The sequence below is a fragment of the Emydura macquarii genome, unplaced genomic scaffold (genome assembly GCF_026122565.2).
Source record: "Emydura macquarii macquarii isolate MOO-44397 ecotype Brisbane River unplaced genomic scaffold, CSIRO-AGI_Emac_v2 contig_1230, whole genome shotgun sequence".
NCBI classification, from domain to species: Eukaryota; Metazoa; Chordata; order Testudines; family Chelidae; genus Emydura; species Emydura macquarii.
Genome location: NW_027131367.1, coordinates 17309563 through 17336094, shown reverse-complemented (window position 1 = coordinate 17336094; position 26532 = coordinate 17309563). Strand labels below are relative to the sequence as shown.

The 26532-nt window shown below is 42.3% G+C and overlaps 2 protein-coding genes across 14 annotated transcripts in view; one reads left to right on the top strand and one right to left on the bottom strand.

Moving 5' to 3' along the window:
• The window catches only part of B3GNTL1 (UDP-GlcNAc:betaGal beta-1,3-N-acetylglucosaminyltransferase like 1), a 261980-nt gene extending 260512 nt beyond the window's left edge, over window positions 1–1468 (top strand). For all 10 annotated transcript variants that reach the window (XM_067547683.1, XM_067547682.1, XM_067547684.1 and 7 more), the window contains one exon: window positions 1057–1468. The gene's annotated coding sequence lies outside the window, so the exon portion shown is untranslated. The remainder of the gene's footprint in view (window positions 1–1056) is intronic.
• TBCD (tubulin folding cofactor D) overlaps window positions 658–26532 on the bottom strand; it is a 228356-nt gene continuing 202481 nt past the window's right edge. For 3 of the 4 annotated variants that reach the window (XM_067547678.1, XM_067547681.1, XM_067547680.1), the window contains 4 exons: window positions 22725–22814; window positions 21557–21644; window positions 15041–15150; window positions 5678–5833 (listed from right to left, as the gene is read on the bottom strand). In XM_067547678.1, coding sequence (XP_067403779.1) covers window positions 5713–5833; window positions 15041–15150; window positions 21557–21644; window positions 22725–22814 — 409 coding nt within the window. In that variant the 3' untranslated portion in view covers window positions 5678–5712. Of the gene's footprint in view, window positions 1183–5677; window positions 5834–15040; window positions 15151–21556; window positions 21645–22724; window positions 22815–26532 lie in introns of those variants that run through there. The other variant, XM_067547679.1, reaches the window with a different exon arrangement.

The window sequence follows — 26532 nt, the reverse complement described above, 5'->3', positions numbered from 1 at the left end:
AAAAGCATACCTCCTTAGCTTTTGGATATTTCTCCTTTCCTTCTGCTTTAGAAAGAGGAGAACTATTTAATACACTTGTCACAAATCATTCATATAATGAGCTTCCCTTGTGAATCTAGAGAAAGATTGGAGGGGGGTTATATAGCATTTTAATAAAAAGCCTGTGCTATCTTTGTGTTTGTTCTACTCACATGTAGCTTTTTCTATGGTTGTATGTAATATAAGCTTAATAATCAGTTTCTACACCCCCTCTTTTGGAGCAGAGCATGCTGCAAGTGCTTCATTATACAGTGGAGTAAAAGCTTATTGACAGGTGTGAGGATGCAGGTATGTTTTATTAATGTTAAATACAGGTGGGGTATTTTTACAGTTGGCCTTTTTGCCAAGAAAAAACCATCTAGTGTATCATTCCTTATTAGGGGCCTTTTTGTGGACAGTGACGGGTTGCAATTTTGTTTTTGAAAATGGGCAATGAATTGATTTACTATCAATCGCTCTGTACAGAGAACGAAGTTGTTCATCACATTCAAGTGTCCTGTGCTTGCATCCAGAAAAACAATGAGCTGTCACACCACTTGTAAATTGCTAGTGGTATGGTAATTTAACAGTTGCCTTTTCAGATCAACATGTTACCAATACTAGAATCATGGCTTGGTCATACCTAGTTTATTGTTTTAATTACCTCTGCAGATACAACTGTACAATTATTTTTTTAAAACACTGATTGTTATGGGTGGTAGGAATGCAGCACAAACAATTGGTGGTAAGGGTGAAGATAACTGTAGTATAATGTACAAGCTGAATGATTTTAGAGGAGACACATTAATTCAGGTTTGCTGACGGAATTGTTATTCAAAACCAGCTCACTTATGACAAAGATCATGAGGACAAACTGCCATCTTGTGGCTACAGATAAATTTAAGAATTGAAAACAATGGACCTTTGTTGCCTTCTTTATATTGTGGTCAGAGATACTAACAGCCCACTTTTCCATGGGCATTTCAGTGTGTGATGCTTTGGAACACATGCTTTTACTTTTTTTTGTTAATTTTGTAGCTCACTCTGAGAATCCAATTTATCAAGATGCACGGCGTAGATCACTTCCTCCTTCACGATGCAACGGCCCAAGAGCTTGAGTTTTCAGAGCAACAGACAACACTGACTGCTTTACTATGCTGCACTCTACATAGAGGAAATAAAAAAAAAAAAGAAGAGCTTATGAAATTCCTTTTAGGTAGGGTACTCAGCTACTTTTAATACAATCAACTAACAACTGAATTCATGTTATCAACCAAAGTAAATTAAAAGAGGACAGTTTTAAAAGTGAATTACATTTTAACAGATGGTAAATATCACAACTGCAAAAATTTTTTTAAAAACTTAGATGAATAAAATTTTAAAGGTTGATTCAATTGACATATGTTTTTCAAAAAGATGAATAAAGTTCAAATGGCTTGTAAAATGAAAACATTCAAATGTTATGCCTTGCTTTATCTAATCAAGTTTGTTATTTTCTTCTACTCTTATGACGTGAGCTCTCAGAGAAAGGTAAAGTGCACTGTATCTCATTTCCCCCCCCTCCCCCCCACTGAAAAAGTGTGTTTGTCACTGGATCTAACTGCTGTGAAGACTACGTCAGCTCACTGTGTGTGTATAATGTCAAAGTGAAAGTACGCAGGAGGTTGCAGATGGGATTGTCATTTGTTAGCACGGCACTGAAGGTTTTTGTTTTGTTTTGTTTTTAAATACTAGTGGAAATAAGAATAACCTTTCACCCTCTTGTCATTTTGCTTGAAAACTTTTTTGTTCTAGAAAATGTTCACAAATGTTTTAATTAGCATTGCTCGAAAACATAAGTAGGGAGAAGTAGTTAAGCACAGAAAATTCAGCCCTGTAACTTTACTGACTTCAGTGGGATATAAAGATGCCAAAGGAAAGATTCTCATAACATTTGTAATAATTCCTTCCTAAACACATGTACTATATACATTTAGGTGTGTATTATCTTGTTTATATAAAGGATGATTCACTTTTTTTCCAATCTTTTATCTGAGTCTCCAAATATTTAAGGATAAAACTGACCTGGCTCTCAGGACAATTTTCTTACCAATTATTTTATACTCTCTAAATTTTGAAATGGTTTATCACAACATGGATGAAGCAAATCGCAGTCAACACTGATAGTAAAACGTGATTCTTAAACTCCCAATTTATTGAAACATCAACACTCACAATTTTAGCTTTCACTTTAGTGATTTACCAGATGAAAACGTTAAGAATTTTTCTTTATCAAATTTACAAAATTGTCAGTTCCAGTATCTCTAGGAAGTAAGAATCACTTCAGCTGCTGATTTTTTTGGCCCTTATACTATCCATTTTTTTAGAACAAAGAAAATAACTTTTTTTTGACAATGTGTTACATGATGATTTCCTTTCTGAACCTGGCCTCTCACAGCTTGACGCACTTGGTTGTACCTCTAGTTACAAACACGAGGCAGTTAAGCCTTGTCTGTTGGCCACACCCCTTCCACCAGTATGAATACCTCCAAAACTGCAGGAAATGCTGCATTTTTAGTAGTAGATTAATATCAAATCCTTTCTTCCCTCATTTTGCCCCATTTTAACACACTAGGACATCTGGGATATAAAGAAGAATGAGTGCAGTTGGAAAGACAAATGGGACAGAAGAATATTACCCTTTCCCTAGAGTAAGTAGTATTAATCTATTTTAGGTCCACTGCTGAAAGCATCTTCCTGTTGACATTTTCTTCTGAAGAGGAATGAAGATCAAGCATATGAGGTGTTGATGGATGACCGGGTAGCCACTTTTACATATTTTTGTGCTCGCTGCTGATCATGAAAGTGTTGAGTAGGCTCCAACCTCTTCTGTAATTGGTCCATCTGCTGATTAATGTACTTCAGCAACAATATTTAATCTACCTAGGAATGGATGATTTTAGATACTTTCAAGCACATGCATCTAAGGTAGAAGCAGAAGGAAAAAAATGAAGTTTTATTAAGCTAAGTGATTCTATTAAGAAATATTTTAACTGCTCTTCTCAGGTCTGCCATCTGCAGTGCTTTTTCTTTTGTTGTTGAGGCTTTGAGAAAAACAAAAAAAATTACCCTAGAGTCATCTGCACTCAAGATTAAGACCAGCCTTGTCCTCACAGAAGATGCACTAGGGCTAGTATCTGAGCACGAAGATTTTGAAAACTCTTTTAGCTCACATGGTTGCAACTAAGAAGCATGTCTTTATGGAAAAGGAATAGAAGCAATTAGTTGCTGTAAATTTGATTGTGAGAGTCTTTGCATTGTAGACAGATTCTAGCTAGGAAGAGGTTTGACTACCGGTTGGACACAGATGCTATTCTATGAAACCTCAATACTGTTTCATGATATACCTAGGAACATAGATGAGCTGGTGTGTTTAATGCACTCTTTGAGCGCTGAAATGCAATAGAGGTTGCAGGCCAAGTCTTGGCCATCATCTCCAAATGAGCTGGAACTTCTGGTGTCCGAGGATTGACCATTCAATATTGAAGTGACAGAATTTTGTCTCAAGTCTCACACAGGCCAAAGAGGTAGACAACCTGCAAGTCTTAAAAACCTAGCTGTCTGCAATGAGATGAAGCAGACAACTCAGGTATAGAAAATCCTACTGACTGGAAAGATGGACTGGAGACCTCTGTGAAAGCTCAACTAGGTCTAGATATCAGAACATTCTTGGTGTCCTCTGATCTTCTCAATAGTTAAAGAGGGAAGAGGAGAAGGAAGCTGATTTGACCATCTGTGAGCTAGAGTCTATTCCCAGCAATTTTTGGTCCGCTTCTCTGCTGAAGAACCTCACGTTTACATTTTGGCTGGATGACTTTTGTTCAGAACCATTAGTGACGCTTCTTCAAGTATACGTCCCATGGGATGGTCCGCCATATTTGAGAACCTCACTGGAATATGCAGATAAATTTCTGCTAGGTTTTCCAGAAAGATTGCAGCAATAGTGGAAGCTAAAGTCCTGAAATTTGTTTTCTTCATGAGCCTCTCCATACTCTTGCAGTCCAAGACTCTTCCTAATACCTTTCTTCAATGACATGATAGAAGAACGCTTTGGAAGCATCTTAAGGGACAAGTTCTATTGATCTAGGTATGGTTTGTTTCTCATTTCTTGAGGCTGGATGGAGAGCCTGGAGCGCCAGATGATGATTTTACACTAGCTCCTTTATTCACCTTTCTGAAATAAATTGGAATCAGATGCCTGAGACATGGGATATCCTAACTTGGGTCCTATTTTTGAAGGGAAGCAGGCCCCATCACAGTCACTCTGTTCAGATTGGAAGGAGGGTTTAGATTTTTTGCTTGAGTGGAGCTTTTTGGTGGAACTCTGAGACCAGGAGTTTCTGCTGGAATAGGAAGAGTCCCTACTCTATTTCAGTCCCACTCACAGCAAAGGTGTATTCTATCTCCGATCCCACTGGAGTAGGAAACTAATACTTTGTCCACATAATCGGCTACTATCTTATCAAGCTTCTCCACAAAGCTTGTATCTGTATCGCAGAAGTCTTGATCAACCGAGACTTTGGAGATACAGATAAATTTTACATTTGTCAGGGCTTATGTAAGAATCAGTGCCTGGGCACTTTGGAATCCATGCATCCTCCTTTTTATGAATGCAGTAGCTACGGCTATTTCTTTAGGTATCAGTCTGAGTTTTTCTTTGATCTGAGGGTAGAGGATTTTAGTTCATTACAGCAGGACACTATAGGGCTGCTGAAGAAGCTGTGAAGTCTGTTTTAAGAATGACATCTATCTTTGTGCATGGAGGGTCGTTCAGTAAGAAAACTCCCTCTGCAGGAATTACCTGCTGCATCAAGTTTAGAAAGTGAAGAGTATGTCTTTGGGTGACCTTGTAGAATTTTAGAACCTGCCGCTGAATCATTTTTCATGCCTCTCTAACAACTTGTGTGAAGAAGGAATGAAGGGGGAGGGCAAAGTATATTTAATGATTTTTCCTTGGTTCAATTTAGCCTGCTTATCCTTTTCCTGTCATGGGTGGCCAACATCTTCCTCCCCATTATATCTGGAGGAAAAGAATCTTCTTGTGCTTCTCTGGCTTAGGGTTGCTGTGATCAAAACAGAATTCTCCTCCTCTAGAGGATAAGTTGTACTCAAAACTCTGCTGGCTTCTTGCTGAATACTTCTGCAAATTTGGCCCATCATGTATACATTAAACTGAGTAAGGAAATTCCTTTTCTAAGGTTACATGTTGTCACTTCTCAGGAGTGCTTCGTTTATTATTAGATTTTTAAATACAACTTTTCTGAATCTTTCAATACCCTTTTTGTCCTAAATGCAGAATCAATTTATAGGAAGTCACATAAGTCATGGAATTTTAGTTTTACTATTAAATTTGAAAGGGAAATTCTTACAATTCTTTTCCACCAAATAGACGCGTACATACACTGTACACAAAGGCATCTGTGCTACATTATTTCATGCTTGCATTGTCTCAGTAAGTTGAGCTTTACACCAGAAGTCTGGAATGTTTTCAAGGAATGGGACTGGAGGGTTTTATAAAAACCATTTTAGACAATTCCATACATTCTGTACTTAAGACTTAGGCTAGTAGCACAATCCCATGGGTCTTGGATTTCTATATGTCATTAACAAGTACAGGATATTTAATAAAAAAAATTGATGCTTTTAATTTTTTCTTCAGGAAAGTTCTATAGCACAAACGCCAGACGCTACCTTGAACAGTAGTTGTGGTTTCTGCACTTTCATGAGGTCACAGAGATAGTTGCGCTTCTCTCTCACTAGTGGTAATTCAGCATCCCTGCAAGGGGAAATAAGAGAATTCCTTTTAATGTTAATGTTTTCAATCCATCCAGAAAGAAAATAAACTTTTGTAACTGAAGTTGACTACAATTGTAAGATCAGCAAAAGGAACAGTTTAAGAAATAGTTTGGCAATACCATTTACTGATAAACTGTATTCTTAATGCAGTATCTTTTCACGTATAAAGTATAGTGAAATATGATTTACTCTTTAACTCTAAAACCCAACTTTTTTACTGCACTACATTAAACCAGAGGACTCTTAACAGTTATGCAATGTCTCCTAGAAGTGACATTTCAAGGAGAAGTCATCCAGTAGTTAGTTATTAATGAACATTTCTGATCTCTGATTAAGACTTTTTTTTTCCAACTGCTTTAGATATTTGCGTTTCTGAAATTTAACACTTTGCCATACAACAAGCCTTTATTTCAGTATTGGATTTGAAGTTCATTTATTGTGCTGTTCTTGCTCTAGATAAAGCAGTTCTTTGCCTCAGAAAGAGTATCAGAGCAGGATGAGGAGTTTATAATGAACATCAATTGAGATGGAGAGTGATATTCTATCTAGGTTAACCTTGTACTACAGAAACCCCTATATTTGTCTTTTTAAACGCTCTAGAAATAGTTCAAAGACAGAATGTATTCACCAGAACTTACACTGTCCCCAAAGGATTATTTGATACTGCAGGTATTTCCCAGTCTAAAATAAAGGGAAACCTTTGGTACTTCTGACACAGCCATGTACTTCATTTTGATTTTGTAAAGCTATCCACTGCACATACAGTCTCACACCCAATTACTTAATTCTCTGACTCTGAACTAATTCTAGAGGGAGGACAACACTGATTCCAGTACAACAGAAAGGGGTACACACAAGCTACCTGTTTAATACCCCTGGTCTTTTTGAAAGATAGTTGGCAACTTTGATAAGTTCATACCACAAACCTTCTTTGAGCCAAAACAAAAGGAACACTTTGTTATATTATAAATTAAAAAACTATACCCTAAACCCACAGTAGTTCCAACAGGCAGACTATTGCCTTTTTTTAACCAACTGTTTGAGGCTGGTTCAGCTTCCTGATGTTGATGCAGATTTATTTGAATTCAGAATTATAAAATAGTTCCTGTAGTGCCCAGAGAATCTGACAATTTTAACATAGAATCATAGAATCCCCTGCACAGTTTCATAAGCCTTCTTATGAAATGTTATATTCTTCAAGTGCTTTATCTACCAAGTCTCCCAAGGTGAAACAATCACACTTCAAGTAAATTAGAAATCTTTATCTTAAATCTCAAAATATTATACTCGGATTTGAACTTCGGGTGCATACTAAGCACTGGATCAACAGAGAACAGAACACAGGCAGGCAACCACATAAAACTGATTAGCTGAAAATAAAAGATTCTCTTTTCTATAGTGAATTTTAGTGAGTGCCGGGTAGGGTCCTGATGGCTGACTAATTTAAGACCAGGCCTGTAACAACCATATTTTCTGTAATGATTTTATTTAAATGTTTTTATTTGATTTCTTCAGTGATAAATTAATAAAGGGGAATCTACAGTACAAACAACTATTCTCAAACCATCTGCTTGTCTCAACACTGTATAAGTATACTTATGTTTCTGAACTTGTTCTGTATATGCAACAGCCACATATCCCTCCCTTCTTCACAATTTATGGAGATGAAAGAGGGATTTAATGCTAAAATAGTTAACTTTAAATTTTTGAGTGAGCATTGACAGATATTAACAGAAGAGGAGCAATTTCAAAAGATTGTGGAAAAACAAGGTTTCTTACCAGTAATTGATGTTCTTCAAGACATATTGCTCATGTCCATTCCACTATAGGTGAGTGCACATCCCTGTGCATGGTTCCCAGAACTTTTTTTCCCTTAGCAGACCCCGTAGGTCCAGCTCTGGTGCCCCCTGGAGTCCCATGCACATTCCGCAGTATATGAGGCACTGCCCGCCCCCTCAGTCCCTTCTTTCTGCCAATTCCAGCAGCAGGGATGGGGGTGGGTTGGGGAATGGACATGAAGAACACATCTCAAAGAACATCCGTCACTGGTAAGTAACTTTGTTTTCATCTGCGAGTGATTGCTCATGTCCATTCCACTATGGTGACCCACCTCCAAGGTATTGGTTGTTAGCCGGAGTTACCGGTGAGCTGCCCTCAGCACAGCTCTGCCGAATCCCACATCCTCTCTTGCTTGCTGGATGATGGCATAGTGGGACGTGAAGGTATGCACCGACGACCAGGTGGCAGCTTTGCAGGTGTCCTGCAGGGGAACTCTCTCCGGGAAGGTTGTAGATGAGGCTTGAGCTCTGGTTGAGTGTGCTGTGATGGTTCCCGGAAGCAGCACCCTCACCTGCTCATAGCAGAATTTGATGCATGATGTAATCCATGAGGAGATGTGCTGGGTGGAGATAGGTGAGCCTTTCATCCAGTCTGCCACTGCAATGAAGAGCTGCGTCAGTTTCCGGAACGGCTTTGTATGCTCGATGTAGAAGGCCAGGGCTCGTCTCACATCCAGCGAATGCCATCTCCTCTACTCCTCCGAACCATGGGGTTTGGGGAAAAACACAGATACAGCCTCTCCACTCCTTTGAGGAACCTGACCGATATGGGATGGGAGAACAGGGATCTCCCCTCTAGCGGCTGATGGAAGGCCAAAATAGCTGCCAAGTGAACCTTCAACGAGACCAGCGCCAGACCTGGAGCTTTAGCTGGAGCAGGTACTCCAGAATCGCCTGCAGAGGCAAGAGGCTGGGTGAAATGTCCCGGGACTCCACCCAAGAGGTAAACAGTTTCCACTTAGTCTGATACACGACCTGTGTGGAAGGTTTCCTGCTGCCCAGTAGGACTTGTTGGACCTGCACCAAGCAGGCTCTCTCTCCCTCTGTCAGCCACAGAGCCTCCAGGCCATGAGGTGCAGGGAGTCTAGGTCCGGGTGCAACAGGCGACCATGGTCCTGGGAGAGAAGGTCATGCCGTTTCGGGAGCTCCAGAGGTGGGGCGATTGAGAGGTCCAGCAGCATGCTGAACCAGTGCTGTCTCAGCTAGGCTGGAGCGATGATTATGACGTCCGCCCTGTCCCTCTTTATTTTCAGTAGGGCCTTTGACAGAAACGCATACATGAGGGTCCAGTTGGGGAACAACCCACTTTTGGAAGATTGTAGTCACTACCTCCGGGTGCAGCGACCAGTCGTGGCGGGGTAGAAATGACCTGCTGAGGCGATCCGCCTCATCGTTCCTCACTCCCAGGAGGTGAGAGGCAGTCAAGTGGAAGTTGTGCCTCCTGGCAAAGTCCCACAGACCGGTAGCTTCCTCACAGAGAGCCGAGGAGTCTGCACCTCCCTGCCTGTTTATATAAAACATAGCTGCCGTGTTGTCCGTCAGCACCTGCACCACTCTGTCTGTCAGGAATCAGAGGTACACGCTGCACGCTAGGCGAATAGCCCAGAGCTCCTTCACGTTCATGTGCAGGCACCTGTCCTCCCCCGACCAGAGCCCCTGAGTGCTCAGGCTGGCACTGATGTGGGCTCCCCATCCCACAGCCAAGGCATCGGAGATTAGGTTGACCGACGGGACTAGTTCCCTGAACAGAACGCCCTTCAACACTGCCCTGGGAGACCTCCACCAGTCTAGGGAGGCTAGGACGGGCAGGAGAACTGTGACCACCCAATTCAGTGGGTGTCTGCTCGGCCCATATACCGAGGCTAACCACACCTGAAGCGAGCTAGTCTCACCACATATGTGCAGGCTGCCATGTGGCCTAACAGCTGTAGGCAGTGCCTGGCTGCTGTCGTGGGGCATCAATGCAGCTAGGAGATGATAGAAACCATCGCCTCACAACGTGACTGAGGGAGGAAGGCTCTCGCCTGGGAAGCAGCCAGGGTGGCCCCAATGAATTCTGTGCTTTGCACTGGCGTTAGTGTGGACTTCTGTTCGTTTATGATAGTGCCAGCCTGCTGCACATGGAGCAAGTGAGGGTCACGCTTTCCTGCACTTGGGACCTGGACCTGCCCCTGATCAACTAGTGAAGGGAAGATTTGCACATCCTTTCGCCTCAGGTGGGCCACCACTATTGCCATGCATTTGGTGAACACCCTTGGAGCCGAAGATAGGCCAAAGGGCAGGGATGTAAATTGGTAGTGAGAGCCAGCCACCGTGAAAAAGAGGAAGCGCCTGTGGCTGGGGAGGATGGACAGATGAAAGTATGTGTCCTTGAGGTCAAGGGCGGCATACCAGTCTCCTGGATCCAGGGAAGGGATTATGGAGGCTAGGGAAACCTGAGTCATCTGACATATTTGTTTAGATGACACAGGTCTAATATGGGTCTCAGATCCCCCTTTGCCTTGGGGATGAGGAAGTATCTCGAATAGAGCCCCTTCCCCCTTCTGCCTTGAGGAACCATAACCAATGCTCCTATGTTGAGGAGGGCATCCACCTCCTGCAAGAGGAGTCCCTGAAGATGGACGGAGGTGGGTGGTTGGGGGGGGAGGGGGGGGAAGAAGAGGAGGTGTTAGAAGTAAACTGCAGGGCATAGCCCCCAGAGACTATCCCGAGGACCCAACAGGCCTTAACCTGTTCAGGAAGGGGTGGGGCGGATCCAGGAGAGCAGTAGGGGCGCCACCCTCAGGTGCACCAACCAAACTTCCTCTTAAGATTGCCCGACCGCCTGGGGGGCTCCTGCTGGGGAGCTGAGGATGAGCTGGGAGGTTGATTCCGTTTTCTAAACCCCCTATTTCTGTAGGGTTGAAAGGGCCTAGGCAGAGGCCTTGGTTGCTGCTGCACCTGGGGCCATGACTGCAGCTGGAAGCCTGGGGCATGTACAGTCCCAGGGAGTGAAGCGTGGCCTGAGAGTCCTTCAGACCTTGCAGCTTTGCATAGGTCTGATCGGAGAAGAGGGTCGACCCATCGAAGGGGAAGGCCTGAGGATTGCAGCCACAAGCACCTCCTCATGGAAATGGCAGAGGCTATGGCCCTACCTGCCGAGTCAGCAGCGTCACTGGACGTTTGGAGCGCTGCCCTAGCCACCGTGATTCCTTCATCCAGGAGGGTGGTGAAGTCTGCGGCCTGGTCCTGGGGCACGGCCTCAGCAAAACACCTGAGGGAGTACCACAAATTAAAATTGTATCTCCCTGGGAGGGCCTCTGGTTGGCAATTCTGAACTGCAGGGCTGCTGTGGAATAAATTTTTCTCCCAAACAAATCCAACTTTTTGTTGTCTTTGTTCTTGGGAGTGGAACCAGGCTGACCTTACCTGTCCCACTGGTTGGCTGCGTCTATCACCAGGGTTCCCAGGACCGGGTGAGTGAACAGATACTTGAACCCTTTGTCTGGGACATAATACTTTTTCTCAGCCACCTTCAACATAGGAGCAACCAAGGAAGGGGTTTGCCACAGGGCCTTAACAATTTTGAGGACTCTATCATGGACTGGTAGGGCCACTCTCACTGGGGCAGCCGCCGCCAGCACGTTGAAGAGGTTATCATCGGCCTCCACTAACTCCTTGACCTCCAGCCCCAAGTTAGAGGCCACCCTCTTGAGCAGCTCCCGGTGCGCCCTGAAATCCTCCAGTGGCACCATGTGGTCCTGGGAGACTGTGGGTGTCCAGGGAGGAGGAAGAGGACTGCTGAGGTGCGTCCTGCGGGTGCTCCCCTGCCTGCCGAAGGGCTGCAGCAATAAAGGGTCCCTCCATGGGGTCCAACTCCTCATCCGAGGGAGCTGTGTCTATGGGCCTTCTCCTATGCCAGAGGCACAGACTGCACCCCCACTGACAGCGTGGATTGGGGCCCAATAAGGTCATTGTTGCGGCCATTGTCCCTGGAGCCAAACCGGGGCTAACTGTGCCACCTGTGACGCCTTGTGGGGGCGCTGGCTGTCCCGACGACTGTGCCCCTTGTGAGTCCCCGAGCCACTAGACTGGTGGTGCCTGGGGCCGTCTTCAGTCCCGGGTGCCACGTCATGGATTGTCCTCTCGACACCTCTGCCACGGAGGACAACTAGGACCGCCTCCGTCGCCGCGAGCAGTGCTGACGGACAGAGGCGCGCTCCGACGAGCTCTCGGTACCAGACTTGCGGTGCCGCTTGCCCCTTGGTGATCGAGACCAAAGCTGCTTCGAACTCTGTGTGGCCAAGCCTGACTCCGGCAACTGAGTTCTGCGTCGGGGACTGCGTGGTGCGGGGTCTTTGTATGGCAACCAGGTTCCATGCCGCCTCGGTGCGGGCGAACCCCTCGGTGCCGAGTCCTCCGACAGTGACCGGGTTCTGTGCTGCCTCGGTGCAGGCAAACTTCTTGGTGCCGGGGATCTGGAGCAGGAGGTGTGAGAGCGCATCTGGCAGACCTTGACCAGTGCTGCCTCTGGTGCCGGGGACCAACGTCGGCGCTGAAAGGGAGACTCCGTATCCTGAGTCAAAGCAGGCTGGCTCAACGCCGCCTACCTGGAGCGACTGCTGGGGGAGTGTCCTCGCTCTACCCCTGGGTGGCCGTCTGGCAGGAGATCTTCCTCCCGGTACTGGGGATCTCCACCACCCTTCGGGGGACCCAACGTGGGCTTGCCCCGGGACACTAGCCCCTTCTCCCTCAGCGAGGGGGGGCGCAGCGCAGAGGTGGCACAGGCAAGGCCAACAAGGCCCTTGCCGCCTGAAAATCCTCCAGCATCAACGGTATTGACAGAGGCACTCTCCCACTTCCAGGAGTCAGGGGAGACTCCCTGCTCGGAGATGCCAGCACCGGAGAAGACTCAATGGGCCGTGGCTGGTGCAGCTCTGCACTCGACCCTGCCCATACCGACGGCGCAGGGGAGTGTCCATGCTCCGCGCATTGTCTCTTCTTCTTCGGGGATGTTGCTCAGTGCCGAGTCGAGGCCGGTACCGGCGGTGCATTCTGCACCAAGGTGGAGCAGGACGGCTCAGACACCGGGCGGAGCGCTGCCTCCCTGATCAGGGCTTTTAACTGGATCTCTCAGTCCTTCTGAGACCACGATTTAAAAGCCCTGCATATCTTACACTTGTCTTTCCTGTGCTCTTCCCCCAGGCACTTAAGGCACCGATCTTGGGGGGTCGCTGAGCAGGAAAGCCTTCCCACTGGAGGTACACAGCTTAAATCCAGGCGACCCATGGCCAGGCCACTCTATGTCCTTCAGGGACTTCTTATCTAACTACACTTAACACTACTTAACACTAACTAAAGTACTTCGAATATTGAAGAGTTCAAACAAGGGGAATAGTACTTGCAGAGAGCAAGGCTAGTTCCAGCAACCATCACGGCAGAAAGGAGGAACTGAGCGGGCGTAGGGCCAGCAGTGCCTCATATACCGCAGCATGTGTGTGGGACTCCAGGGGGCACCAGAGCCGGCCCTATTGGGTCTGCTAAGGGGAAGAAAGTTCCGGGAACCATGCATGGTGGCATGCACTCACCTATGGTGGAATGGACATGAGCAATCACTTGAAGAAGAACAAATGATTTTAACTGTGGTGGTCACTTGGTAATTTAACCAAAATGTAAGACTGAAAAGAAACAGATTCTGCAAATCTGAGAAAGCTCATATAGCTGTTCTAATTCTGCATGGAAAGATTAAGAAAAGTAGTACTGACAGCTTTTAAACAAGCACTGAAGAATCATTTACTTTAAAATCAATCACCAGTCAGGAATTTCAGAGCAGGATGATATTAAACTGTGGCATTAAGTAATTCCCCAGTGTTTGAGGCAGCACCCTATTTACCTTGCCAAATAAAAGCTGTGCAAACCCCAAATCCACTTAAGTTCATGGAAAGCAATTATCCAAAATCAGTGACTAACCCCAATGTATTATCACATAATTTCAGAGAAACTATTGAAGAGTGCCCTAAATCTACTTGTTCCTTGAAGTTGTCAAAATTCACTAAAATGTGAGAGCTACGAAATGTTTGTCACGAACATATCTATTTTAATACAACGATTAGAACATGTTGCACTCTCAAAACTAAGAAAATACTGATAAAGAAAAAAGCATCAAATGGCAGTCACAGTAAATGTAAGACTGAAAAGAAACAGATTCTGTAAATCTAATTCCTCTTTCAAGCAGTGAGACCTTTATAATATCTACGTTGCACCTCTGTGGATCCAGAACTAAACAGGCACAGTCTTTAGATCTAATGATTAATATTTCAGGCTCATTATAAATGGAACACTAAAAGCTGTGAAAAAATGAACATTTAGGCATAAATATAATCAGCAGTTCTTATATCATTCAATTTTCCAACAGTCACGTGTTTCTATTTAGTTATTTTATGTTGTGTAAGTAGACTGCTAGAAGAATACTCCCTTTTTCACTACTAGATGAATTTCAGCTGAAAGACTACAACCAGAAACTTAGCTCACATTACCTCTGACTGACACTTTACTACCTTTGGGTCAGTTATATATAGCCCATTGCAGCTGGCATGGACAAGACACTGTAGCTGTTACAGCAGAGCATTTGATTCAAGAGTTCTAAAAGAGTAAGAATAGAAATTATTCAAAATCCTGACAAGTAGTTGTGGAACATTCAACTATATTAATTCACTCTTGCATGCGGGGCCTTCTTTCCAGAAGAGGTTTAATGACAAAGACAATAGAAGGTAGTTTAAATTATATTATAAATGCAGTTATTAAATTGATATTACAATATGAAAGTTCCACTGGGAAATGTCAAACTTATATTTCAAAATATGTGTTTGAAGAAGAAAGGTTTCAACACATCCAAAACCTGTATTTCATAGGAAAATACAAGTAGTAGTTCTCACTATGACACTTTCCAACTCTTTGCCCACACACCATCCTCTCTCAGGATACTGCCACTGCTTCTAACTGCCAAGAAAATGTCTCTGCAATCCAGGTTTGTCTGTTTGCACAATCCAGTTCGTGTGTGTCTCACAGAGAACTTCCAGGATTTCATTCCCTTTTCTTTATTAGAATTTATGGGTATTTTAGTAAACATGACTGGACAAGTAAAACCCATACCACCTTTATTTACCACCAATATATGATATACAAGCTGTCAGGGCAGAAAGGTCCCTTTCAGCAACATCCTTTTTGGCCTAAAAAAGCTTGTATAAAGTGATAAGTGGATCTGCCTAAAGATACCACATTCTTTACAGTTCCTTTTTCACTTTTCCTCATGGAAAAATATTTCAATAGGCCTTATTCTTAAACATTTCTCTAACCATGAATTCACTTACCAGTTGGTGTCACTAAGTACTGTCATGACCTCATCCAGAATATCAGGATCAACAATATCACTGTAGGTTATCAACATTTCATATGCTTGACTGGCTGTTGTTTTCCTTATCTAGAGGGAAGAGGCAGAGAGAAAATTTTTAGTTGCTGAAAACAGTGAAATTATCTAGACTGCTATATAAGAGCTACGCATTATTATTTACAGTTGTTGTTCACAATAGTTTCAGAATACTTCAGTGGAATAGGCTGTATAATGTTCAGAATGCAGAGCTGGTAGTAGTATTACTGAGTCTGCTCGTGATATGCTGTGGAACTTGGGGAAAGTACTTCCACCTCTCTGCTGCAGTTTGCACAACGATAAAATGGATTTTATAACAGTTCTTCTGTATCTCAAAGAAGTGCTGTGAGGTGTAATGTTTATTAAATGTGTGGAGCTCCAAAGACGAAAGGGGCAAAGAAATATGAAAGTAGACATCATTAATTCAGAGATGCTGTTTGGTGGCTTATGTTCTACTTTAATAATTTGCCATTCTTTAGCAACTTCCATCTGAGGAATTCAATGTGCTTTACAAATAGCACCCTCACAACAAATCTATGAGGCAGAGAAGTACATCCCTGATTTTACAGACAGGGATACCAAGGCAGAGAGAGATGAGGGTTGTTTGTTTGTTTTGGTTTTTTTTTTTTTTTTTTTTTTTTTTTTTTGGGGGGGGGGGGGGGGGCAGAACTAGCAATTTAACTTGGATTTTCTTGATCAGTTATGAAATGTCTCATTATTCCATGTGGGTCCTCAAAATGTGGCATAAAACTCTGAGTGTTCTATTCTATAGATGCACACTCACTATTCATGGTAAAATAGATCATGTTCTAGCATGCTTACACAATGTTGTATAGGTCACTACTGTACAGACAGATAATTACAATTATATTTAAGGTGCCAAAAAAAAAGGTGCACATCATTTATCTGCCTTCTCTTCCATGCTGGTATATACTTAGATGTGGACAAATTAGCCAAACAAATCCACAGCAAACAGTCTAGCTTTGAATACAACTAGAAAGACAGACAATATATTTTAGATAATCTAACTGCTCAGAACCACAAATCTCTTATTTTCTACTACAGAAGACAGGGAAGCTCCCAGTCCTTTTTGCAAGTAATTATTGCATTAGAGGGCGCTTCCCAATCTGCTCCATCCTGTCTCTATTCAACACACACTGTCTTACTTCACCAGTGAAATCCAAGCATTGATCAAGGGAGATCACTGTAACACAGTGATTCTCAACCTATTTACCATTGTGGGCCACATATGCAGCTCTCTCTGTGTTATGTGGGCCGCATCCATACAATATATATACTACCTGTATGGCCTTAAGGATGTCACATGGGCCGCAAGCAGTCCGGGGGCTGAGAACCACTGCTGTAACAGCTAGTCCCTATCTTCTAGTATGCTTAAAGTTCAAATTACTCCCTTTATGCCAATATGGTTCCTCTGGCATCTCTCAGGGCAGAGAACAAAAACTACATTTAATGTGAAAATTCAAACAAAAGTTACAAATATGGAACGATGCTATTTAAAAGAACTTTTTTGTTTACTGCCTCATTGTTTAAGCAGAGGGATTTTAACCTGCTTATTTCAATATTGACTAACTAGAGGCCATAAAGTACTCTCTCATGGGAATGTGTAAGTGTTATTACAATACACTACTCTGGTTTACCATGTAAATACATGTTTAAAATATTTTAAAATCATATATTTACACAACAGATTATAAATGGCTCCTTTACAACTGTTATCACACCATATACTATGTACTGTAAATATAGATTATGGAAGGTACATTAAGCATATTTAGTAATATTACTTATGGAAACTACTTCCTGTGCAAACACAGTAGCAAAGTAATTAAATTTCTTTTTCAAAATCTAAGCCTCTTTGGAGTTATGAGACATAACAAGATTACACTTGAACATTTATTAACCTCACCTGTTTAAAACAGTCTAAATTGATTGTTTTTTTTTTTTTTAAATCACCCTTGGCTTAAGATTTTGTAAGCTAAATTTCAGCCTACATTCAACTTTTACTGCTAAGTATTGTTTTGGGTTTTTTAAAAATGTATTTATATTTCAAAAGGGATTTGTTTTTACAGAAAGATATACAGATAGTGTCCCAATTCAAAAAAGTACCTAAGCATATACTTAACTTTAAGCATTTGAGTAGTTCCACTCGACATCAGTGGGACTATTCACATGCTTAAAATTTGGCATGTACCATGCTGAATGGGGACCTAAATCTGCAGAGAGATAAACAGATAACTGATATAGGTAAAATAGATTATATCTTGCTAATTACTGATGAGTTTTATTACCGGATTATAATGAAAATATTGACATACAAACTGTGTGAGAGAGTTTCAAAAGTTCTGTGTTGGTCTAACGCTACTGCCATTAAAGTCAATGAGAGTTTTGCCATCATTTTCAATGGCAGCAGACTTAGGCCAAAGGTGAGTGCTTTTGAAATCCCCATCCTATGCTATATTTATATTCTCACTGGAGTTGGTTTGGATTCTTAGATTTAGTATGGACTGTTTGGATTTTAAAGTTACATCAAAGATTATGGGATGAGTGCTTTTATTGCATGGTTGCAGATCTGCAATTAAAGAACAAAAAAGGCACTTGTTTTGAAATGTTGCTATATAAATTTACTTTCAGAAGGTGAATTAAAATTATGTCTATTTATTTATTTATTATTACAAAGATTATGAAAGATGTAGCTGATGAAGCTGATTAGAAAGTTTGCAGCCCAATCATTTCCTTTCTGGGAGTGACCTCTCCCCTCTTAGAGATATTTGGATTGCATCTCTCTCTGGTTTTTTTGGATTGCATCTCTCTTTGGTTGATTAGGATATTGGTCCCTCTCTCTGAGGACAGTGCTCCCCCCTTTGAGTCTTAACTCACAGAGGGGACTTCAACGAAGGTGGGCCACGAAAACTGAAGACATTTGTGAAGACTCTCAGGGCAGTCAATAAACCAAATGGTAAAACAGAATACTGGTAGTGGTTCTTGCCAACAATGAATCTTAAGAAGCACTCATGCGATGGCTGCATGGCCGTATGAAAGTAAGCATCCTGGAGGTTGAGGGCACCAGTCCCCAGCATGTGAAGATAAAATTCTCATTGCTTGAACATCCTGAATCACTGTAGAAGGATAAAAGTGTTCAGAGTCCTAAAATCCAGGATTGGTCTCCATCCTCCTTTTTTCTTGGGAATCAGGAAATAGCTGAAGCAGAAATCCTTCCCAATGAAGACCAGAGGAACAGATTAAATCGCCCCCAGAAGCATGAGAGATTTACCTCTTGCCTTGAGAGACCCTCATGAGAACAGTCCCTGAATAGGGATGGGGAGGGGATGCGAGCGAGGGATAGAGCTAAAATGGATGGAATAGCCCATTTAAACCACCTCTAGGATCCATCTGTCTGAGGTGATTAGCTCCCAGGAAAGTAGAAAATGGGAGAGGCAGTCGCTATAGGATGGATGGAGGGTGGATTGGTGCAGCAGAAGAGCCAGTATGAGGAGTAGTTCACGACCCTCGACCAATGGGTCAAAAAAGTTGTCTGGAAGAGGTTGCCAACTGAGAGGTCATTGCAGATGACACTCCCTTCTTGTGGAATCTGTACCATGTTCTGGGAGTCCAGCCAGTCTTAGAAAGGTCAGATAGTCGAAAGCGCTGTGCTGTCTGTGCCTTGCTGTATTTTCTCCTTGTTGAAGGCGTATAGATGCCAAGAAATTGGTCTTTGAGTAAGTGGAAAGATCTATCTATGTCATCACTGTATGGCTTAGGCCCATCAAAAGGGAGGTTCTCCACAGTACTATGTACCCTCCTTAGGAAGGTCAGAGGATTGCAGCCAGGACACTTAATGCATGACTGCAGCAATTGCCAGAGAACATGAAGCTGTGTCCATGTTAAAAGAAGCCTTTGTCATCATCTGTCCTCCTGTAATGAGAGCTTGAAATTGCTCCTTCTTCCCTTGATGCAAATGATTAATAAAATGTGAAAAGTTACTATAATTTGTAGTGTCATATTTTGCCATCAAGGCCTGATAGTTGGTAACCCTCAATTGTAGAGAGCCAAGAAGAAGAGTGTTGATCTGGAATGATAGTCTATGTCTTTCACTGACAGCATCAACAACCAAAGAGTCAAGGAAAGGATGGGAGAATACATACTCCAAACACTTGGCTTGCACAAAGTGCTTATCAACCTTTGTGCATGTAGAAGGGATCGTCGTTGGTCACCATATGGGCTGGTAAAGAGTAAGGCTAGCTTGCCTTGAGGCGAAGTATGCAATATGTCTGCCAGGAAATGCTGAGGTTCTTCTGCTTCCTCCAAAGGGACCTGTAAAGCCTCTGTGCTATGCGTTTCATCAGGTCTTGAGAAGCCCAGAAGTCATCCATGTAGGATGTGGAGGGCCATAACTGCTTCATCTGAAAAGGAGGAGGATGACCATATCTCCTTTCTACCTTTTACTCCTGTTTCTCCAGAGGTTCTTCCTGGGGAAGAGGATTCCAAGGTGACTTGATTTTGGTGAGTCCTTCTGTGTTAGGGCACCCATAAAACTGATCACCTTAAGGAAATCAAGGGCTCCAAAAAGCCCACTGGGGTGGGGCATAAGGGAAAGGAGTGGGACCTCAGGGATGTTCCTATCAAGGCTGACAGGTCATCTGTCAACTGGTTCCTGAGGCCTTGTCCTCAGAAAATACTTTAGGGGCGGGAGGAAGGCTGGAATGGAATGGGAAGGCAGTGGACTCTTGGGATGGACTCTTCTGAGTCATCTTCCCATTTCCAGTGAAGGAGCTATAGGTGACCGTACCAAGGCTTGTGTCGGCACAGGGGGCCTACACAGACCAGTGACCATGTCAGTTCCAGTAGTCAAGTATTTGTATGAAAATGTGGCAGCATCAAAGGGGACTCTGAAGATTCTGTCAGTACTGGCTGGAAGTCCTCTTGGTATCCTTCAGCAGAGGGTATTTGGCTCCTCCGTAATCTGGAGATCATCACGGGAGAGGAATCTGAACGGTGCTGGTGAGCCTAGGGCCTGGCACTCTTCCTCAGAGTGAAGCACATCTGGAGGTACTGGAGATGGTATAGATGGTAGAGCCGTGAACTCTTGATGCTTGAGGGAGACAATACTGGAAAACAAGCTGAAGCTGATTTCTTCAGAGTCCTTGTGTTTGGAGGGCTCCAATCCAATGATGCCATGGAGGCTTGGTTGTCAGAAGACTTCTCAGTATGTGTCTTTCTTGGTGGTCTCAGTGTCTCACTAACGGGAGAGGTAGAAGCCTCAAGAGGACCCCCACACAGATGTGAAGAGTCCTTACTCCTTGGTCTTAGGGGTGACTTTTCCCTCCTCTTGAGCTCTCTCTTAGGGAAGGTGGGTCTTTTCTGTTTAGAAGGCTTTGAAGAGTCTGAAGTTGCCCTATGGTCTCTGCTATGGTCTGTGAGGAAATCACTGGAGTGCTCTGAGCTGGTGAGGTAGATTTACCAAGGGAGTGGGGTGTTGAACCCTGCAGATCTCTCAAGAAATGCTCCATAAGAATCGGTTTCAGCTTGTCTTTCCTCAGTATTCTCGATCTGTCCTTTAAGTTGAAGCAGACCTTACACTTGGACAGGACATGAGACTCTCCAAGGCAGCTGGAATGCCTATTGCTGAGGGTGGAAAAATCTATGGCAGGTCTGTCAGGGCTTGAATTCTGTGTTTTTTGGCATAACCCACTAGAAAAGACTGCAAGGGTGGAGGACCATGAAATAAAAGCGGAGAGGGCAACCCCCTGCCTCCTGAAAGCACAAGCCTATGCCATAGAATAAAAAATAAAGAAATACAAAATAAAATACAATAAAATAAAATAAAAAAGCTGTGTCTGCTCGCAGTGGAAACTATGAAACTCCATCTTAAACCACAGGCGGCAGAAAAGGAACTGGAGCAGCGGTGGGTCTGCCCCTCCCTATATGCCCTCATACCAGAGCATGAGTTGGTGTAGGGTGCTGGCACAGACGCACAGGCATTGCTAACAAAAATCTCCACCCAAAAGCACACAGGCACATACATATCCTCACACAGAGCACCGAAAGGACAAGTAACTCAAAGAAGAACGTATTATGGTAGCATCCAAAAACCCAAATGGTGATTGGAGCCTCATTGTGCTGTGTGCTGTACAAACAAAACAGCAGCAATTTCTAGATCACATATGCTCTGCGGTAAAAACACCAACAAAGGGAAAAGGATATGGATACAACATACAAGCAATTGAATAAGGTAAAGAACTGGCAGGCACTACGAAATTTCAAATGAGTAACATCCAGAAAAATACGTGTTTTTTAATATCTGTGAAAAAATCTAAATATTGTATGTCAGATGTACTGTCAATCCCTTTTCACTTCAAATAGTATTTAACAACATTCTTTCTTGGTAAAAAGATTATATTCTTTTCTCCTAAAGCCTCATGTCAACATCTCCAATACTTACCACAGGAAATGGATGGCAAAGAAGAAGAAATAGCTGAAATAAAACTTTCTTTCTTATGTCACCTTGAAACTGAATCATGCCACAAAACCTAGAAAAATAAGAATTTATATACCTTGAGTGATTTCCGTTCACTAGTTAGTCACAAATGTACATTTTATTGTTGAGGTTAATAATATAGATATATACATATGTATAAATAACATAAAAGCTTTGCTTCCCTCAAAAAGTCTGCTTTATTTTCTAACCATCGTGAGAAAGCAAACGCGGAAGGAAAGTATAGTAAAAATCATTAAAGGTTAGTAAGCAGTGTCTGGGGTGCCACACAGCTATGCCAAACACAAATATGGTTTTAAAATTACTGACAGGCAGCACCAAAGGTCGTGTGTGGAAATTGTCGTAAAGTAAAACAAGTACTCACAGGGGAAACGAGGACCCAGTGTAAGCTAATGCATGATTTGGTTAGAAGTAAAGTGCAGTTCAAGTACATGGTTTATTGCTCATTTTAAGCTTCCTAGAACACTTCCAAACATTGGAGTAGAAAAAGTGAACTAATGGTAGATTAAGAGCAGTGAATCATTGAGTCAAGTGTATCCTAGCTACATCCTCTGCATTTGACAGTTACACCTGACGGTGTCATACAAAATTCTGCCAAGGAACATCAATCCAGACTAACGTCACGGTGATTATTCCAGTCTCATGATCTCACCTACCCAACTACAACACTGCTGATGCACCTCAGCCTTGACTTGCAAGTTTTCCCTACTACTCTAGCTGTGATTTTCTCTGGAGCAAAACATCCAAATCGGTTTTGTGGTTAGTGAACAAATGGGATCCAGGATGATTTATTTAATTACATTTGTTACCTGGCCAGCATTTGAATCAAGCTCACCAGAAGTAAAAAGCTAATGATTTAACCCACCCATTAGGGCACCAGCAGATTAATCATTTTGGTTGGGGACACCTGGAACCAAGTCTTTACTGTACACACTTATAAAGATCATGGAAGTTTTCAGTTACATTTATTCACCTGTGTTTTTCCAGATATATTTCATGTCAAATAGACATAGGAGAACAATTCTCCAATCACCCCACCCCACTGCTCTATGTTCAGAAATTGAATCTTTCTCCATTCCCTGAGTTAGAAAGGAAGATTTTTGTACCAACTCACACTGCAATGCTGGAGCGAAGTTTTTGAACGTCTTTGGATTTCTTGATCTCTTCTTTGCAAAGAGTAAGTAACTTCAAAGAAAACGGATGGCTGAAAATTTTTAAAGTTTATTGTAGTTAATTTTTTAAAAAGCAAACAACTTTTGTAGACATTATTTGAAAATCTGTTTCTAAATTAATATAGTAGTCCTGGAGGGTACCAATTAATAGTATTATTCATAGAACAGACAACAGTGGAAGCGTTCCCCTCAATGCTCTGCCAATATGATTCACCCCTTTCTTGAAGGACCTCCTCTCTAAATGAGAATTTACTTCAGCCTCAATTCTTACACTGTCACTGACTTCTATATTGACAAGGAGGAAATAAATGCTAATTGTTTTGTGCTGCGACTACCTGTCCACTGGGGAGTGAACTATAACCAAACTCATTCCAAGTATGCCACAAAACAACTAGAAATCTATTTATTTTATGCATTGCTCTGGTACCTACCTCTTAGTCATCCCCTTGTGTTTTCAAATTCATATAAACTTTTTTTGTACCATATGAGGATCAGGGTACTTTAAACTATTGTACTATCATGATCTCTTAGTGATTCCTGACAATATAATGACAATAAGGATTGCATTTCTCCAAAGCTTTTCTGCTAAATGCAGTAGACTTTGAAACCATCTTGAAATACATTTAGCAATGTGTTTTTTCCACACACCATATAGGAAATGTGGTTCTCACAGCTCTTTCCCAGATGTTTACATAAAACAGTATCGTTTAATATTCTGTTTGTTCATGTTTCATGGGCTTTTAGAATATATTCTTATGTTTGCAGCATATCTTGTTTAATCTTCTGTTCAATACTCTTAGGCATCTGATAAAAACAAACAGCAGAGTAATTTGCAGCGTCATAAATGTAGCACGAAACCATTTCATATTTGTTTAGTGAAAATAATGCTGGCAAAGAAATACGTCTATTTTATTCCTAGAGTGTGCATTTAGGAAACCTCCACTGTGCTACACATGAAATGCATCAAATAAAATCCAGACATTTATCTCTGTTTTGTTGATTTAAACTGTGAATCTAAAAATAAGATTAAGGTGTACAGTGTAATTTAATTTCTCTATTTTGCAACAATACAGAGATGAGAGGAATGGCAAGAAGTTTGGTAAAATTCACATTTCTTGGAAATATATAATTTTGTACAATAGGCTTCAGTGTGCTTTACATTATTTTAAAAGGTAGTCAGCAAAGTACTGGTGTAGTTGTGCTGAATTGGCTAAGATATTCAATTCGGAGGCTGCAGTGGTAAGTTCTATGCCACCACCAAAGCCACAAATTGCAGCAGCACTGCTCCAGTTCTACAAAGAGAGTGAGACTGGGCTGAGAAGCATGCATGTGTGAGACATTTGAGGAGGGTGGTGTACATGCATGCATGGAATTTGAGAGTTCGTGTGTGTGTGTGTGTAATCCCTGGCTACATCTGTACGGCTGCATGAGTGTACTGACCTGTGTGTGGTGTTTAATATTAAAGGCTGGCTATTTTTTCCTGGACTTGCAAATTATAGAAGCCTATTTCACAAACTGGCAGAAGGATTCAGGAGTTTAATTACAGTATCTGCAGTGCGTGCCTGCCTTTCAGCACAGGACAACAGCAATATGGTGAATTAGGTGAGATTTTAAACTGATTCAACAATATAGACATTGCTGAAAAGCACAGCAACAAAGAGGCCAATTGGAATGGAACATCTGGAAAAATTTAGTACATGTAACCTTATGTGCAGCATTCTGTGTTTAAAACAGAACCACTTTCCTTTCTGTCATCTGCCAATTTCACATTTGTAATAACTAAACCTAACCTATGTGTGATCTCAGATGACTCAAATAGCTTGGCCTCTTTAAAGGAAATTGAGAAAATTCCTTCTCCTGTGTGGGCATGATTCCAGCAGAAACAGAATCAGTATCTGGGGAAAAGAGATCAGTCTGAAGTCTTTATATTATGTAAATTGGGCCCACGTGTTCCTGCAAAAAGAATTTTTTTTAAGGTGAACTGCATTTCAATGAGATCAGTCATGACATTACCTAGGGTGGTCTTGAAATCACAAAGGAGAGTCAGGCTGTGCCCTTTGTAGCTTAGGCTCTATTAAGGAATGGAATTACCACTACTTAAAGGAATCATCAGGAAAAAGTAAAATGTAGGAGCCACTGGTTCAAGATCAGTAATGACACATGCCATCTTATGGTGCTTTATAAAATCTTCAGCAAACTGTTACATCTAGTTTTAGAAATGAGAGGAACATATGCAGATACTACTTATGTGATGTTGCCAAGTGCACAGTATACCAGTAAAACGATGACTTACAGACTATTCTGTTCAAATTTAGTAGGTACTATATGATAGAATATGTCTACTAAGTATTTTTAACTCTATGGGGCTTGAAACTAGATATTTCTTCAATGGAACTTTTTCTGAGCGTAAGAGATTCACAATCTGGGCCTGTTGTATTAGGGCCCAGTCCTGCAAGATGCCAAATGCCCTCATCTCCCACTCCGATCAATCGCCAAGCATTTTGTAGGTTCAGCCTTTGGCAAGCATCGCGGAAACCTCACCACACAGTGCTTTGACTATAATGGACTTTAAAACCCACTGTTCAAATGTGCTAGCCTTAGCCTCTGCCACTATTCTTGGCCAACCAACAATCCAGCCAGAATGATGATATTTTTTTAAAATGGAGAGGAATCGTGAAGACACCATCTGGAAGAAGATGAATTCCATGCAAATTCACAATTAGGCTAAAATTCAGAGTTTTGTGGAACAGTGTGTGCCTGTTCAGAGGAACCATTACACTTCAATGGGAAAATACTGCAGCTATTGGAGAGGAAAAGAGGAGACTAGAAATGGCATACAGACTTTTCACCTCAATAGCACAGATTCAAACCTGGCCAAGGGCAACAGCAAATGAAAGTTGTTACTGGCAGCAGTTTGGTCACCTAGGTGAAAAGAGTTGGTTCATGCCACTTCCTATTGAGCAGGTGTCCATCTCGTAACTGGCCTTCTTGTTGGCAGCCTCAGCAGAGGTGCAAAGAACTGAATGGATTATGAAGATTCAGCTCTGCTCTTAACCTTACAGGGTACCAATCTAGCCAGGGTTGAAGCACACTGACAGGGCAGTTCTGGGGAAACTGCCAAGTGATGTATTTGTCCAGTATATAATAGAGAATCCTAGCATTGTCAGCCAAGCACATTTCACAAGCACTAAAAGTCATTTAAACAGAGCTATGAGAAATGCTTTCCACTGTCTTTTCCAAACCCGGCTTTAGGGGGGGCATCTTGTGAACAGGCAGGAAAATGGACTCCAAGCTAGATGTCTGTGAAGCAAGAATGACATCCAGAGGCAAATCAGGCTAATGCAAAGTATTTATGTCCCAAGGGGTGTCAAACCATTAATCCAATAGCCATTGCTTAAATGTAGCACTCAGCAACAATTTGGATATTATTTACTTGCTCTAGACAGCTAATATTTTTGCAACTACTGCTGGAAAAAGGGAGGTCTGGTATAGTGCATATGAACATCTTTTTTACTCAAACAGAATAGAAATTTGCATTTGCAAATACTCAGGTTTTATAATGAATTTAATAACAGTCAGCTGAACGCTAAGCAGTCATTGGCATCATAATCATAGGTGTTGAAGCATTCTAAATCCAAGAGGCTGTTGCCAAGGTGTCGTTGCCCATATTAAGAAAACACCCAACAAACAATGTACAGGCTGATGTTCCAGCCTCTTGAGCAAGAGTTGCATACTCTATAGATCAAATAT